Genomic DNA, 12,165 nt, shown 5'->3' with positions numbered 1-12,165 from the left:
TACCTGTGAATCACTGAAAGTCCAGGAAATCTCCTGTTCCTTTTATACCTTTGAATCACTGAAAGTCCAGGAAATCTCCTGTTCCTTTTATCAGCCTGCAGATCTTGCCCCACTTGAATTCTTTCCAAGTGCATTTGATAATCCATGTCAGAAATGCAGGTTGGCAGTAAATTTAGCATAGGTTGTTGGAAATTCAAACAAACATCATTTAAATACAATAGAACTACTTCACATTTCAGGTAAATCTGTGCAGCACTGAAAATAGTCCGAGATTGTGAAGAGTACGTGCAGTCACTCTTGGATTCAAGTGACCAAGTCCCAAGTCTGTCTTTTTTCTCTTTGCCAGGAATGGATTGCATACAGCTCAGTGATCCATCCCAGTGATATCTTTTACATCATTTAAAACTTACCTTGTCTCTTCAAAGATGGCTGGTATTGTGAGTGTACGTAGGTGAGTAAACAACTGGCAATGACAATGGGAGGATGAGCGAAATTTGAGATGCAAAATTGCAGATTTCTGTGATTGTGGAAAAATTGAGAGATTGGGAATTTGTCCCATTGGGAGCTTCTGGTCAAGTGATGGATCACCTGCTCAAACGGGATCACCGTAACTACCAACTGAGTAAGTATGCAGTTTCAAACTTGGTGCAGTGTAGGTGTCGCCGACTGATACATTGGCATCTGTACAACAGGAGCACAAAATCGTTCTGTCTTTCCCATTGACAGGTCTGCAGTTCGAGTTGTCTTTGTTCTTTGTTCCGTGATCTGGTAGGGTGGGAAATAATTTCCATTGACATAGTCCGTCTGATCTCGAGACCTTGAAGAAAGCCTCCCTGGACCCTACGGGGATGCGTACCACATCTTTTTGCCCCTCTGCACTATGGCTGCTGGTTGTGCTGTAGCTCAAGGGGTGTTTGCTGGACGGCTGCTTCCTGTGGCGGCATTGAGCCTTCAGGATGTTTTGGAATGCCTTTTTAAATTCTTGATTTGAAGAAGGGTATATGATGGGGTTTATGCAGCTGTTAAAATAGCCAAGCCAAAATGCTATTTTGAAGATAGTTTCAGGGGGTTTGTACGCAGGAAAGAAGGAACCTGTGTGAGAAAAGAAGAAATCCCATTACTCAAGGTGCACACATGTAATGACATGAAGTTGAATTTTAATCAGTGATTCACCTCAGCAAGATTATATTCCTCGTTCTTTAAAATGCTAAACAAGAAACTACGTGACACATGGCCTGTAGTGCTGGGTATGTGAGCTAAAGCTGGTATTTCAATTGTAGCTAAATTTAATAAGCTACCGGTCAAAGGTTGCAGCAAGCTGGAAAGGCACTGTTCCATATTTATTGGCACGGAAGTGGGATTAAGAGCATTGCTTTTGAGAAGGCAATTGAAAGCAGAAAGTAGTCGGCCACTATACAAGTACCAGCAACACTGGTAATGCACCTAATCACACTGAATGGTGAGCTGTGTGAGGGGTAGCGAGTTTGTGTAGAAAGAAGTGCACTGTACAAAATGTAAAAGTCACTATGAAATCAGCACTAAAACTTGGGAGTTCGAAGGTTAAGCCTTGCTCAGAATCTTTAGTTTTTTGTGAAGCTGAATGCATTGTCCTGACTGCTGAGTATAGAATGTTACTCATCCAAGATTGCGAGTATTTGTATCTTCCTTCCAAAGCTTCCTGGTGACTTCAAATGTAGGTCGTGTTGAGCAAAAACATAGAGATTCAAAATGCTCCCACTGAAGACCATCCAAGAGCACTTGGGTTGGACATAATATGACCCCAATTATTTTGCCCCATAGAAGCAAGAGGAAAAGAGATGGATGACAGAAAGAAACTCTTGCGAGGTTGTAGATTGAAAAAAAGCTTGCAGAAACCACAATTAAAATGTTGAGCAATCCTGTTCAATAAACACTTGAAGTGCAGGCAAACCTACTTTTATTTCCTTGCCTTTGTAATATATTTGTTCTTGGGGTGTGGCTGATGCTGGCAACACAGTATTTAGTTCCCAGCCCTCGTTGCCCTCAGGGCACGAAGCGTCAACCAGATTGAGTGCAACTGAGGCCAGACTGGGTAGAAATTGCAGGTTTCCTTCCTTAGGACATTAATGAACCAGTTTGGTTTGTGCAACAATCTGGCAGATTTCATGGTAATTTTTCTGGTGGCAGCCCACAGATTTATTGAATTCAATTTCTCAATTGGTGAGAATTGAACTCATGAACTGGTTGTTAGTCTAGTTCCATAACCACTAGGTTACCAAACCCCCACTGCCCAACCAAGATCAACTAGGAAGAGATCAGCGATTCAACCTGGGACCTTTTCTCATCTTATGGTTCAACTTTGGGGAATGGCAACTGTAGCCTTGTTTAAATTCTTGCCTGCATCTTGTGCTTTAGGGGACACGTGTTTGGTATGGGCAGCAGTGCGGAGAAAGAGCTGCAACTTTTTTGTCTGTTTCCATGACCTGCACCAATCAGCAGATAGATTATTCTGCAGCAGAGTAGACTTGAAAAGGAAGGGGGGTAAGAGAATGAGAGCAAATGGAGACACATCAAAATTTTTCTCTGTGATTCAAAAATTCAAATGGCGACTTTTTTCAAAAGTTTGAACGAGTAAGATTTCACGAGGACCCGACTGAACTTGAAATATAATGGATTTCACATGTACTTATCCTCCCCTGCCATTTCCCTAAAATAGATAGCATCTGCAGGGACTTGAATTGGTGAGTGGGAATGTAGTCTGCAGTGGTAACAGAGTGACATTGTGTGCCTGATGAATCATTTGTGTTTTCAAGGTGCTTTGGATGAATACGTAAAGATAAGTGATATATTATTCCCTATTGTCTGTCACATTTAATGGTCTTCATGCTTTAACAATACGATTCAGTTGAATAGAAAAGATGCTCCTGCTTATTTTTTTAAATTCTGTGTTTTAAGTTATTAAAATCATTTTTCAAGATGGTCTGTTCCGCAACAGTGAAAATGTAAAAACAATATGTCCAGAAACACACATCTCAGCAGTGGAAAGGGCCACAGTGCTTGGCAAACATCAGTGATTGCCAAATATTCAGATGCAATGACCAGGGCCCCTGGTTTACTGTAACTGAGTAAGTCAAATAAATGGGTATGTGTGTGCGTGTATATGCCTCTGGTTTTTGGCAGAAGCACAGAATTCGACCCCCAGAACGTCAGTAAATATCTGTATATCTCGATCTAGATTTTTACTGGTGTTCTGGGGATTGAATTCTGCCCATTTTCCCCATGAAAGTCAAATACCAGAGACTTTCACTGGCCTACTTGGTGCCAACCCATGCCATCGTATTCACAATGCCTAAACTCCTTTGTCGTGATAACGTATGGTTGTGGGTCGCCTCTCTCTCTCCTAGAATTGGAAAAAAAATCTGTTTAAGCCATCTCCACTCGGAATTGCAGAATGTTCTCTTGGAGAGCCTGAATTTTATCCTTTTGGGCTCAGTGTTATGATGGAGAAAGATAAGAAGAGTTCAGAAAGTGAGAAATAGATGAAGCTACTACACTGAAATGTCTGCTTAAATAATTCCTTTTTAATGAGTCAAACTAATTGAAACTAGTTGAGTCTGGAAAAACAACATATTGTGGGGGGGAGGGGGGAAAGCCTTCTATCCCTGTAAAGTTCATTTTCAAATGATTTGCTTAACTTTGAGACGGGGGCTTTTTCTCTGCCAAAATTGATTATGATTATCTTTTTAAATATGCATTAGGCTGGAAATTGCTTTTAAAATAATGGCGAGCCCAATGGCGCTCACCGTTATTAATGGTGAAATTGAAGAGCAAGTTCCAGCCACCGCATGTGCTCAGTCAAACGTGGAAATCCAGAACTTGCTCTTCCTGGTGCGCCGGTGATATGAAAGCTTCGCGTTAAAGGGACCTCACCGGCTGCAATCAATGGAATCAATGGACCAGCGCCAACTTGCTCTCCTGCCCAGCTGGAAACTAACTAATCTCACCACAAAAGAGGTACGATTAGTTACATCAGGTCTAAACTAACTTTTAATGGTGTGGTAAGTCTTACTGACTGCCAAACAATTAAAAATTAACTTTTAAAAATGTGGAGTCTCATCAGAATCTTAGGATCATAGAAAGGTTACAGCACGGAAGGAGGCCATTCGGCCCATCGAGTCCGCGCCAGCTCTATGCAAGAACAATCCAGCGAGTCCCACTGCCCCGCCCTATCACCGTAGCCCGGCAAATTTTATCCTTTCAAGTACTTATCCAGTTCCCTTTTGAAGGCCATGATTTAATCTGCCTCCACCACCCCCTCAGGCAGTGCATTGCAGATCCTAACCACTGGCTGTTTAAAAAAGATTTTCCTCGTGTCGCCTTTGGGTCTTCTGCCAATCACCTTAAACTCTATGTCTTCTGGCTCTTGACTTTTCTGCCAATGGGAACAGTTTCTCTCTATCTACTCTGTCTAGACCCTTCATGATTTTGAATACCTCTATCAAATCTCCTCGCAACCATCTCTGTTCCAAGGAGAACAACCCCAGCTTCTCCAGTCTATCCACGTAACTAAAGTCCCTCATCCCTGGAATCATTCTAGTAACTCTCTTCTGCACCCTCTCTAAGGCCTTCCCATCTTTCCTAAAGTGCGGTGCCCAGAACTGGACACAATACTCCAGTTGTGACCGAACCAGTGTTTTATAAAAGTTCATCATCACTTCCATACTTTTGTACTCTATTATTGCCTCTATTTATAAAGCCCAGGATCCTGAATGCTTTTTTAACCGCTTTCTCAACCTGCCTTGCCACCTTCAACTATTTGTCCACATATACCCCCAGATCTCTCTGTTCCTGTACCCCTTTTAGAGTTGTGCCCTCTAGTTTATATTGTCTGTCCTCGGTCTTCCTGCCGAAATATATCACTTCATATTTTTCTGCGTTAAATTTAATCTGCCACGTTTCCGCCCATGCCATCAACCTGTCTATATCCTCTTGAAGTCTATCATGATCCTCCTCACTGTTTACTACCCTTCCAAGTTTTGTGTCATCTGCAAATTTTGAAATTGTGCCCTGTACACCCAAGTCCAAGTCATTAATATTTATCAAGAAAAGCAGTGACCCCTGGGGAACTCCACTGTACACCTCCCTCCAGTCTGAAAAACAACCGTTTACCACTATTCTCTCCTGATTCTTTGTGCCCCTTGTTTCTCCTTTCCAATGCTAAATCCTGGTTGGGGATTCTAGGAGTAGGGGGCACAGTCTAAAAATTAGAGCCAGACCTTTCAGGAGCGAGATTAGAAAACATTTCTACACACAAAGGGTGGTAGAAGTTTGGAACTCTCTTCTGCAAACGGCAATTGATACTAGCTCAATTGCTAAATTTAAATCTGAGATAGATAGCTTTTTGGCAACCAAAGGTATTAAGGGATATGGGCCAAAGGCAGGTATATGGAGTTAGATCACAAATCAGCCATGATCTTATCAAATGGCGGAGCAGGCTCGAGGGGCTGAATGGCCTACTCCTGTTCCTATATTCCTATGGTGCCCATCCCCCTGCCAAATTAGTTTAAGCTCCTCCCCACAGCACGAGCAAACCTCCCCGCGAGGACATTGGTCCCAGCTCCGTTGAGGTGCAACCCGTCCAGCCTGTACAGTTCCTTCCTTCCCCAGAACTGCTCCCAATGCTCCAGGAATCTAAAGCCCTCCTTCCTGCACCATCTCTCCAGCCATGCATTCATCTTCTCTATCCTCCTATTTCTATACTCGCTGGTGCGTGGCACTGGGAGTAATCCGGAGATTACCACCTTTTGACGTCCTGCTTCTTAACCTCTTTCCTAACTCCTTAAAATCTGCCTGCAGGACCTCATCCCTCTTCCTGTCTCTGTCATTGGTACCGATATGGACCACGACCTCTGGCTGTTCTCCCCCCTCAGAATATTCTGCAGGCGCTCAATGACATCCTTGACCCTGGCACCAGGGAGGCAACATACCACCCTGTAATCACGTCTGCGGCCGCAGAAACTCCTGTCTGCTCCCCTAACTATAGAATCTCCTATCACTATTGCTGTTCTGATTTTAATAGTTTTTGGACATTTTTTTTTACTTTTTCCTTCTCTCTCTTTTATCTCCGTCTTTTAATCTGATCCTCTCTTTATTTCGTTTTGTCTGCCATTTTATAATACATGTACTAACCTTATCGGACTCATCTGCGTTTTTAGTTTGCGCGGTTTGTCTACGAACTGCACTTCCTTATTATCACAGTGTGGCTTGCTTTAAGCTGATCGGTTGAGGGGCCTTATAGAATCCTTTCACCACTCTCACAGCCTGAGAAAGAACGCTGAAGGTTTTGACCTCGCAGTTTTTTATGGAAGTTGTAACTTAGTGGGCAACTTTAAAATCTGATGACCGGTGAGCACTGCTGATTCGCTGCTCAGAGCAATTTCCAGCCCATTCTATTTAATTCTTAGTGTAATCAATCCACATCATGAAATGTATCGGGCTGTATGATTGTACGGTCCTGCTTTACCTTCTAATTGGTTGTTGGCCTGATCACATTGCAGGGTCGGCAGTATAAAGCAGCCATGTGCCGGAATGTAACTTACTGCATCAGCAAACTGGAATGGGAATAGTAGGGGATGAGAGAGCCTTCAAGATTGAGTGATGGCAGCAGAGGGAGTAGGGTCGGAGTGATTGTCCATCCAGGATCCAGGAGCAGCACTGCTATATACATCGTAAACTGTGCCCCAGGCACCAAGCTACCGAATAAGCAAAGCCATGGGAATTCTGGTATTTACGTTTCACTATGTGACAAGTAATTTCAGTTCTTGCTTGCCTGCACTTTTCAGCAACGCCAGACTGAAGCAATGTTTACATCACTAATGGGAGCGACATCTGAGAGCAGCAACCTGCATTTATGTAGTGCCTTTAAGTGGAAAAACATCCCAAAACACTTCACAGAGATGTAATCAGACAAAAATGGACGCCAAGCCAAAGAAGGAGATTGGAGGGCTGACCAAAAGCTTGGTCAAAGAGGTGAGGTGGAAGGGTTTAGGGAGGGAATTCCGGAACATGGGGCCTAAATGGTGGGACAAAGGGAAGGGGGATGCACAAGTGACCAGAGTCAGAGGAATGGAGAGATCGGGAAGAGTGGGGGTTGAACTGTAGGGCTGGAGGAGGTTATAGAGATGGGGAAGGGTGAGCCTACTAAGGAATTTAAACACGAGGATGAGAATTGGAGGCTTTGGGGGACCAGATGTCCATGTAGGTCACCGAGGAAAGGGGTGATGGGTGAGCAGGACTTGGTGCAAGACTGGATGAACTGAAGTTTAGAGTGTGGAGCATGGGGGCATCGGCAGAGTCATGTCTGGAGGTGACAAAGAAGTGGAGAAGGGTTTCGGCAGCAGATGGACTGAGGTGGGGGCGGAGGCGGACAATGTTATAGAGGTGGAAGCAGGTGGTCTGCGTGCCGGAGAAGATATGAGGAAGAGTTTGTACTTGGTTGAGTGACAAACTGTACAAGTGGTGCCCAAAACCTTTTATATCTTGACCTAACCCTGCTATTCTTTCAAAGCCAGGGCATTTTAAATGAAATGAGAAAAAGACAGTGTTTGGAATTATATCTTTTAAAATTGGCATTAACGCCCAAATGCTGATCTTTTTCTGACCTCCTGTACTAGTTGGTTGAATTTTATTTTTCTTACTTCACATAACATGGAGAAAGAAAGAGGTTGGATTAAAACAACGCCGGGGATGGAGGTCCAAGGGCCAGTTTTGAATTAAGGCTTACCGGAAATATCAGCAGCAAGGGACAGATCCCAGAAGCCTCAATTCACCACAGTTTTATTCACAGAGGTACTAAAGCAGGGCTTCACGTAGTCATGGGTTTCAGATTTAATTCTCCAACTCAACTCGGTTTCCAATCTCAGCAATGCCGTTTGGAGACACATGGCCCTGCCGTAGGGGGAGGGGTGCGATGGGAATCCAATGCCTTCGATGAGCTTCCTTCAACGACCTTGCAGCCATCCCAGGATTGGCCTACCCTCATGGGGGAATCAGTGACTGAATCTGAATTTGAGGGAAAGAGGATGCATGCTCTCACAGGAAGGTAATGTCCAAGTATTGCTCACGCTTAGCTTGCCAAAGAACTTGGATGTGTTACCCAGGGTAAATAGAGAACTACTAATTGTGAGTGTTTTTAGTTGAGGAAGGGCAGGTAGGAAAAGAGAGTCAGAGTGCAGTATTTTTGTAGAAAGTTGAATGTTATGAAACATTTTTTTTATTTTTTTTTATTCGTTCACGGGGCGTCGCTGGCAAGGCCGGCATTTATTGCCCATCCCGAGCGAGATTTTTACATGGAATAGAACAATATAAAAATGTGTGTGGTAAATGACTCCACTGAGGTAGATCATCAAAAATGTATTAATTTGATGCACTAACTCGCGATGAAAAAGTTTAACACATCAAGCACCGAAAAGGAAGTTAAGTTTGATGAATTATTGAGGCCTCTTTCCAGTATGCCTCGGACATTGAGCCATCTGTCCAACAATATAAACTGTAGCTAAAATATGAACTGAAAAGAACTTGGCAGTTGTACAATTACTATTGCGAGAAATGCTCTCCCCCCGCTCCCCCCTCCTCTTCATTGTCTCCCTGTCCAGGACACCATAATCAGAGGTGTGCAAAAGTGGCCTGGGATTACTTTTTGGGGGTTAAATAACATTTCCCCTCCCCACCACCGCCACCATCCGTCCTCTTTGTATGGCAATGTTGAGACTGCCAACACAATGGGCTCATAGTAATGGAGAAGAGTCTACATGCTCACAATCAGCTGTACGGAGTGTGGAATACATTGCACTTGGCTTCTTATGTTGGTATTTAGTCTTAAATTTCCTTTCATTCACCAAATATTTTTCCAGGCATGATTGTCATGGGGATGCGTGCAGAGGAAGTGGCACCAATTGGTATAATTGTCACATTGTGGCCTAAAGTGTGGACATTTTTAAAATTCAGTTTTAAAGTCCTCTTTGTAATGGCAAAGAGAAAGAGCTTGCATTTATATAGTGCCTTTCCTGACCTCAGGATGTCCCAGAGCGCTTTACAGCCAATGAAGTACTTCTTGAAGTGTAGTCACTGTTGTAAGGTAGGAAATGCGGCAGCCGATTTGCGCACAGCAAGCTCCCACAAACAGCAATTAAATTATGACCAGATAATCGTTTTTAGTGATGTTGCTGATGGATAAATGTCAGCCAGGACACCAGGAGACCTCCCCTAGTCCTCTTCAAGAAGTGTCATGGGATCTTTTATGTCCATCTGAGAGGGCAGATGGGGCCTCAGTTCAACAACTCATTCAAAAGACGTCACCTCCAACAGTGCAGCATTCCCTCAGTACTGCACTGGACATCAGCTTGGATTGTATGCTCAAGTAAGCACACATGCTCTTCGACCTCTCTGAATTCTCTTCCAATCCAGTGTAGACCAAAGGTTGGGTCTCATGCTCACAAATGGGACAGTTTCAATTGTCTTCCTAGTTCCCTACGACAGAAACTTTACCATAAGCTGGTAGACTTGCATGGCCATTATAATGATGGCTGGTGAGGACAAAAGTATTGCCCCTCATTGGGCTTGAAGTCGAGGTTTTTTGGGGGGCCACTGTTCTAACCTTAATGGGAAGAAATGTTCCATCTTCTCACATTGATGTCTTGGAGTACACAGTTTAATCAACTGAAAGTAGTAATGCGGTACAAGCTTGTGTTAGGTGTTTCATTTTTGCAAATGGTTTTTATTTGCCTTGTTGTGCCTCATCAGGTGCTGCTGCAATAAAGTTTCTGAACTTTCTCACACCAGACCCTGACAAACTGGAAAGAACTGAATATTCAACTGCTCCTCAGATCTCCGGGCGACACCACATGGCTGGTGATGGTGACTGCATTAGTTGCTGAGCACTGAAGGCACTTGCCTCTGATTGTTAGGTGTGTGAAGATGTTCTTGAAACTAGAACATAGACGGTGTATTTTGTCACTGAGTAAAATGAGTGCTGCTGAAAGTAGCAGGGACTTTGCAAAGTTGATGATGGCTTTGCTCCGCGCTCTTTGGCACCAGTGGCTCCTAATGAGTGCAGTCAGATGCACTGTTTGACACTGAGTAATGAAGAACAATGGCAGATTTCAAGCCAGAAATCTCAAATCATTCCTTTCCTTTTGTAGGTCATGACCAGAGCCACTGGTTTTAAGTGACGGAATAATTCAAATCTCTTGATATTGTATGGAATTCCTATTTGGGCTTTGGGGAATCCCATTCTACAATTCCGTCCCATTTATCCAGGAAATCAGTGATGTTAATTCTAATCTACGGTTAGAGAACGGCTTTGTAGATGCCTATTTAAAACGATAGTGTAATAAATGAAACGTGTAATTCTTCAAATTAAAAAAAATCTGGAATATTACATAGAATTTACAGCACAAAAACAGGCCATTTGGCTCAGCAGGTCTATGCCAGTGTTTCTGCTCCACACTAGCCTCCTCGCACCTTAGTTCATCTCAACCTATCAACATATCCTTTTATTCCTTTCTCCATCGTGTGCTTATCGAGCATTCTCCTTCAATGCATGTATACTATTTGCCTCAACCATTCCATGTGGTAGTGAGTTCCACATTCTCATCACTCTGAGTAAAGAAGTTATTGACAAACTTAGATCAATAAAGTATATCGGTTTTGCTTTAACTGAGGTATCCTAAATAAAGTACCTTTTGCGTGAATGCTTTCAAATAGGCAAAATAAAAATTATTTATTCAACCCACAATTTGTATCCTTTCGATTTTTTTTTTGCTGTATCCAAATGTCGGTTAGTTACGGTCAGTCTGAATCTCCTTTGTTCTATGATGGATGTAAGAAGCACAAAATTACAGTGCAACGTGAAGCTTGCCGAAGACGTCAATGAAAGCAAATGCTCTCTCTTCTAATTAAAAGCACAATGGTTTTTACGCAGTATCCAGTTCTAATTGCATCTGCAATTGAACTGAGAAAGAAGTAAGTGCTAAATTAATTTGATAAAAAGCACAAATCGAACTCCTTTCACCTTAATTGAAGGGAAAGCAAAGTCTGTGGGGAGTACTCATTGTTCAGTAAACTGCCTCTTTTTATGTCGGGAAATAGCATGGACAAACCAGAAATATCTTCAACTTGAAGTTAAGGATCCTGAGGGAATTACTCTCTTGCATTCTCGAGTGGCTCTATAGGAAACAGGAGGGGCTGTGACTTCAAACTGGCCGGCAAGTTGCTCAGCAGTGTGGCATCCTTAGAAAGCACACATTTATCAAAATTGTCATCCAAAATTCTGCTGTCCATATCCTAACTCACACTAAGTCCTGCTCAACCATCACCCCTGTGCTCGCTGACCAACGTTGACTCCTGGACCCTGAACGCCTCAATTTTAAAGTTCTCTTCCTCGTATTCAAATCCCTCTATGGCCTCACCCCTCCCTATCTATGAAAGCTCCACCAGCCCTACAACCCTCCAAGATCTCTGTGTTCCTCCAACTCTGGACTCGTGCATCCCACACGCCCTTCACCCCACCATTGGTGGCCGTGCCTTTAGCTGTATGGGTCCTAAGATCTGGAATTCCCTCCCATAACCTCTCAGTTGCTCCACCTCTCTCTCTTCCTTTAAGACCCTCATTAAAACTTACCGCTCAGACCAAGCTTTTAGTCATCTGTACTGACATCTCCTCCTTTGGCTTGGTGCCAAATTTTGTCTGATTACTCTCCTGTGAAGTGCCTTGGGACATTTTCCTATCTTAAAGGCGCTATATAAATGCAAGTTGATGTTTCAGTATCCAAATCATCAATAGTAGTTAGTTTTAGGTTCGATTGTCTCTCTACTTGTGGACCTGTTGATGTATTTGTACAAATTCCTGTCTTTGCTATTTTAATGCACTCACTAAGGTGTCTTAAAATAGTGTAGACAGGACATATGCAAATGTGTTATTGGCCGCCTGAAAAATAGCGTATGGAAGAGTAAAAACCACATGATTCATATGCAATTATACCCTTCACTCTGTCCTTCGTGAACTCCAGATAGTGAGCTATTTTTGATTGCAATGTTCTGATTTTCCTACAACCTGTAAATAGTACTAGGAATTTTTTCTGAAACATTTTTAGAAGTACCAGTGCAGCTTTTTAACTCTTGATATGT

General features: G+C 43.0%; 1 protein-coding gene across 1 annotated transcript in view; it reads right to left on the bottom strand.

The window, feature by feature from the left end:
* Positions 1–592: 592 nt before the first annotated feature.
* LOC137336132 (alpha-1A adrenergic receptor-like) overlaps positions 593–12,165 on the bottom strand; it is a 29,041-nt gene continuing 17,468 nt past the window's right edge. The window contains exon 2 of the mRNA XM_068001615.1: positions 593–1,092. Coding sequence (XP_067857716.1) covers positions 593–1,092 — 500 coding nt within the window. The remainder of the gene's footprint in view (positions 1,093–12,165) is intronic.

Source organism: Heptranchias perlo, chromosome 20 (genome assembly GCF_035084215.1).
Source record: "Heptranchias perlo isolate sHepPer1 chromosome 20, sHepPer1.hap1, whole genome shotgun sequence".
Classification (NCBI taxonomy): domain Eukaryota; kingdom Metazoa; phylum Chordata; class Chondrichthyes; order Hexanchiformes; family Hexanchidae; genus Heptranchias; species Heptranchias perlo.
Note: the sequence above shows the minus strand (reverse complement) of the source record. Positions and strands in the feature narration are given on the sequence as shown.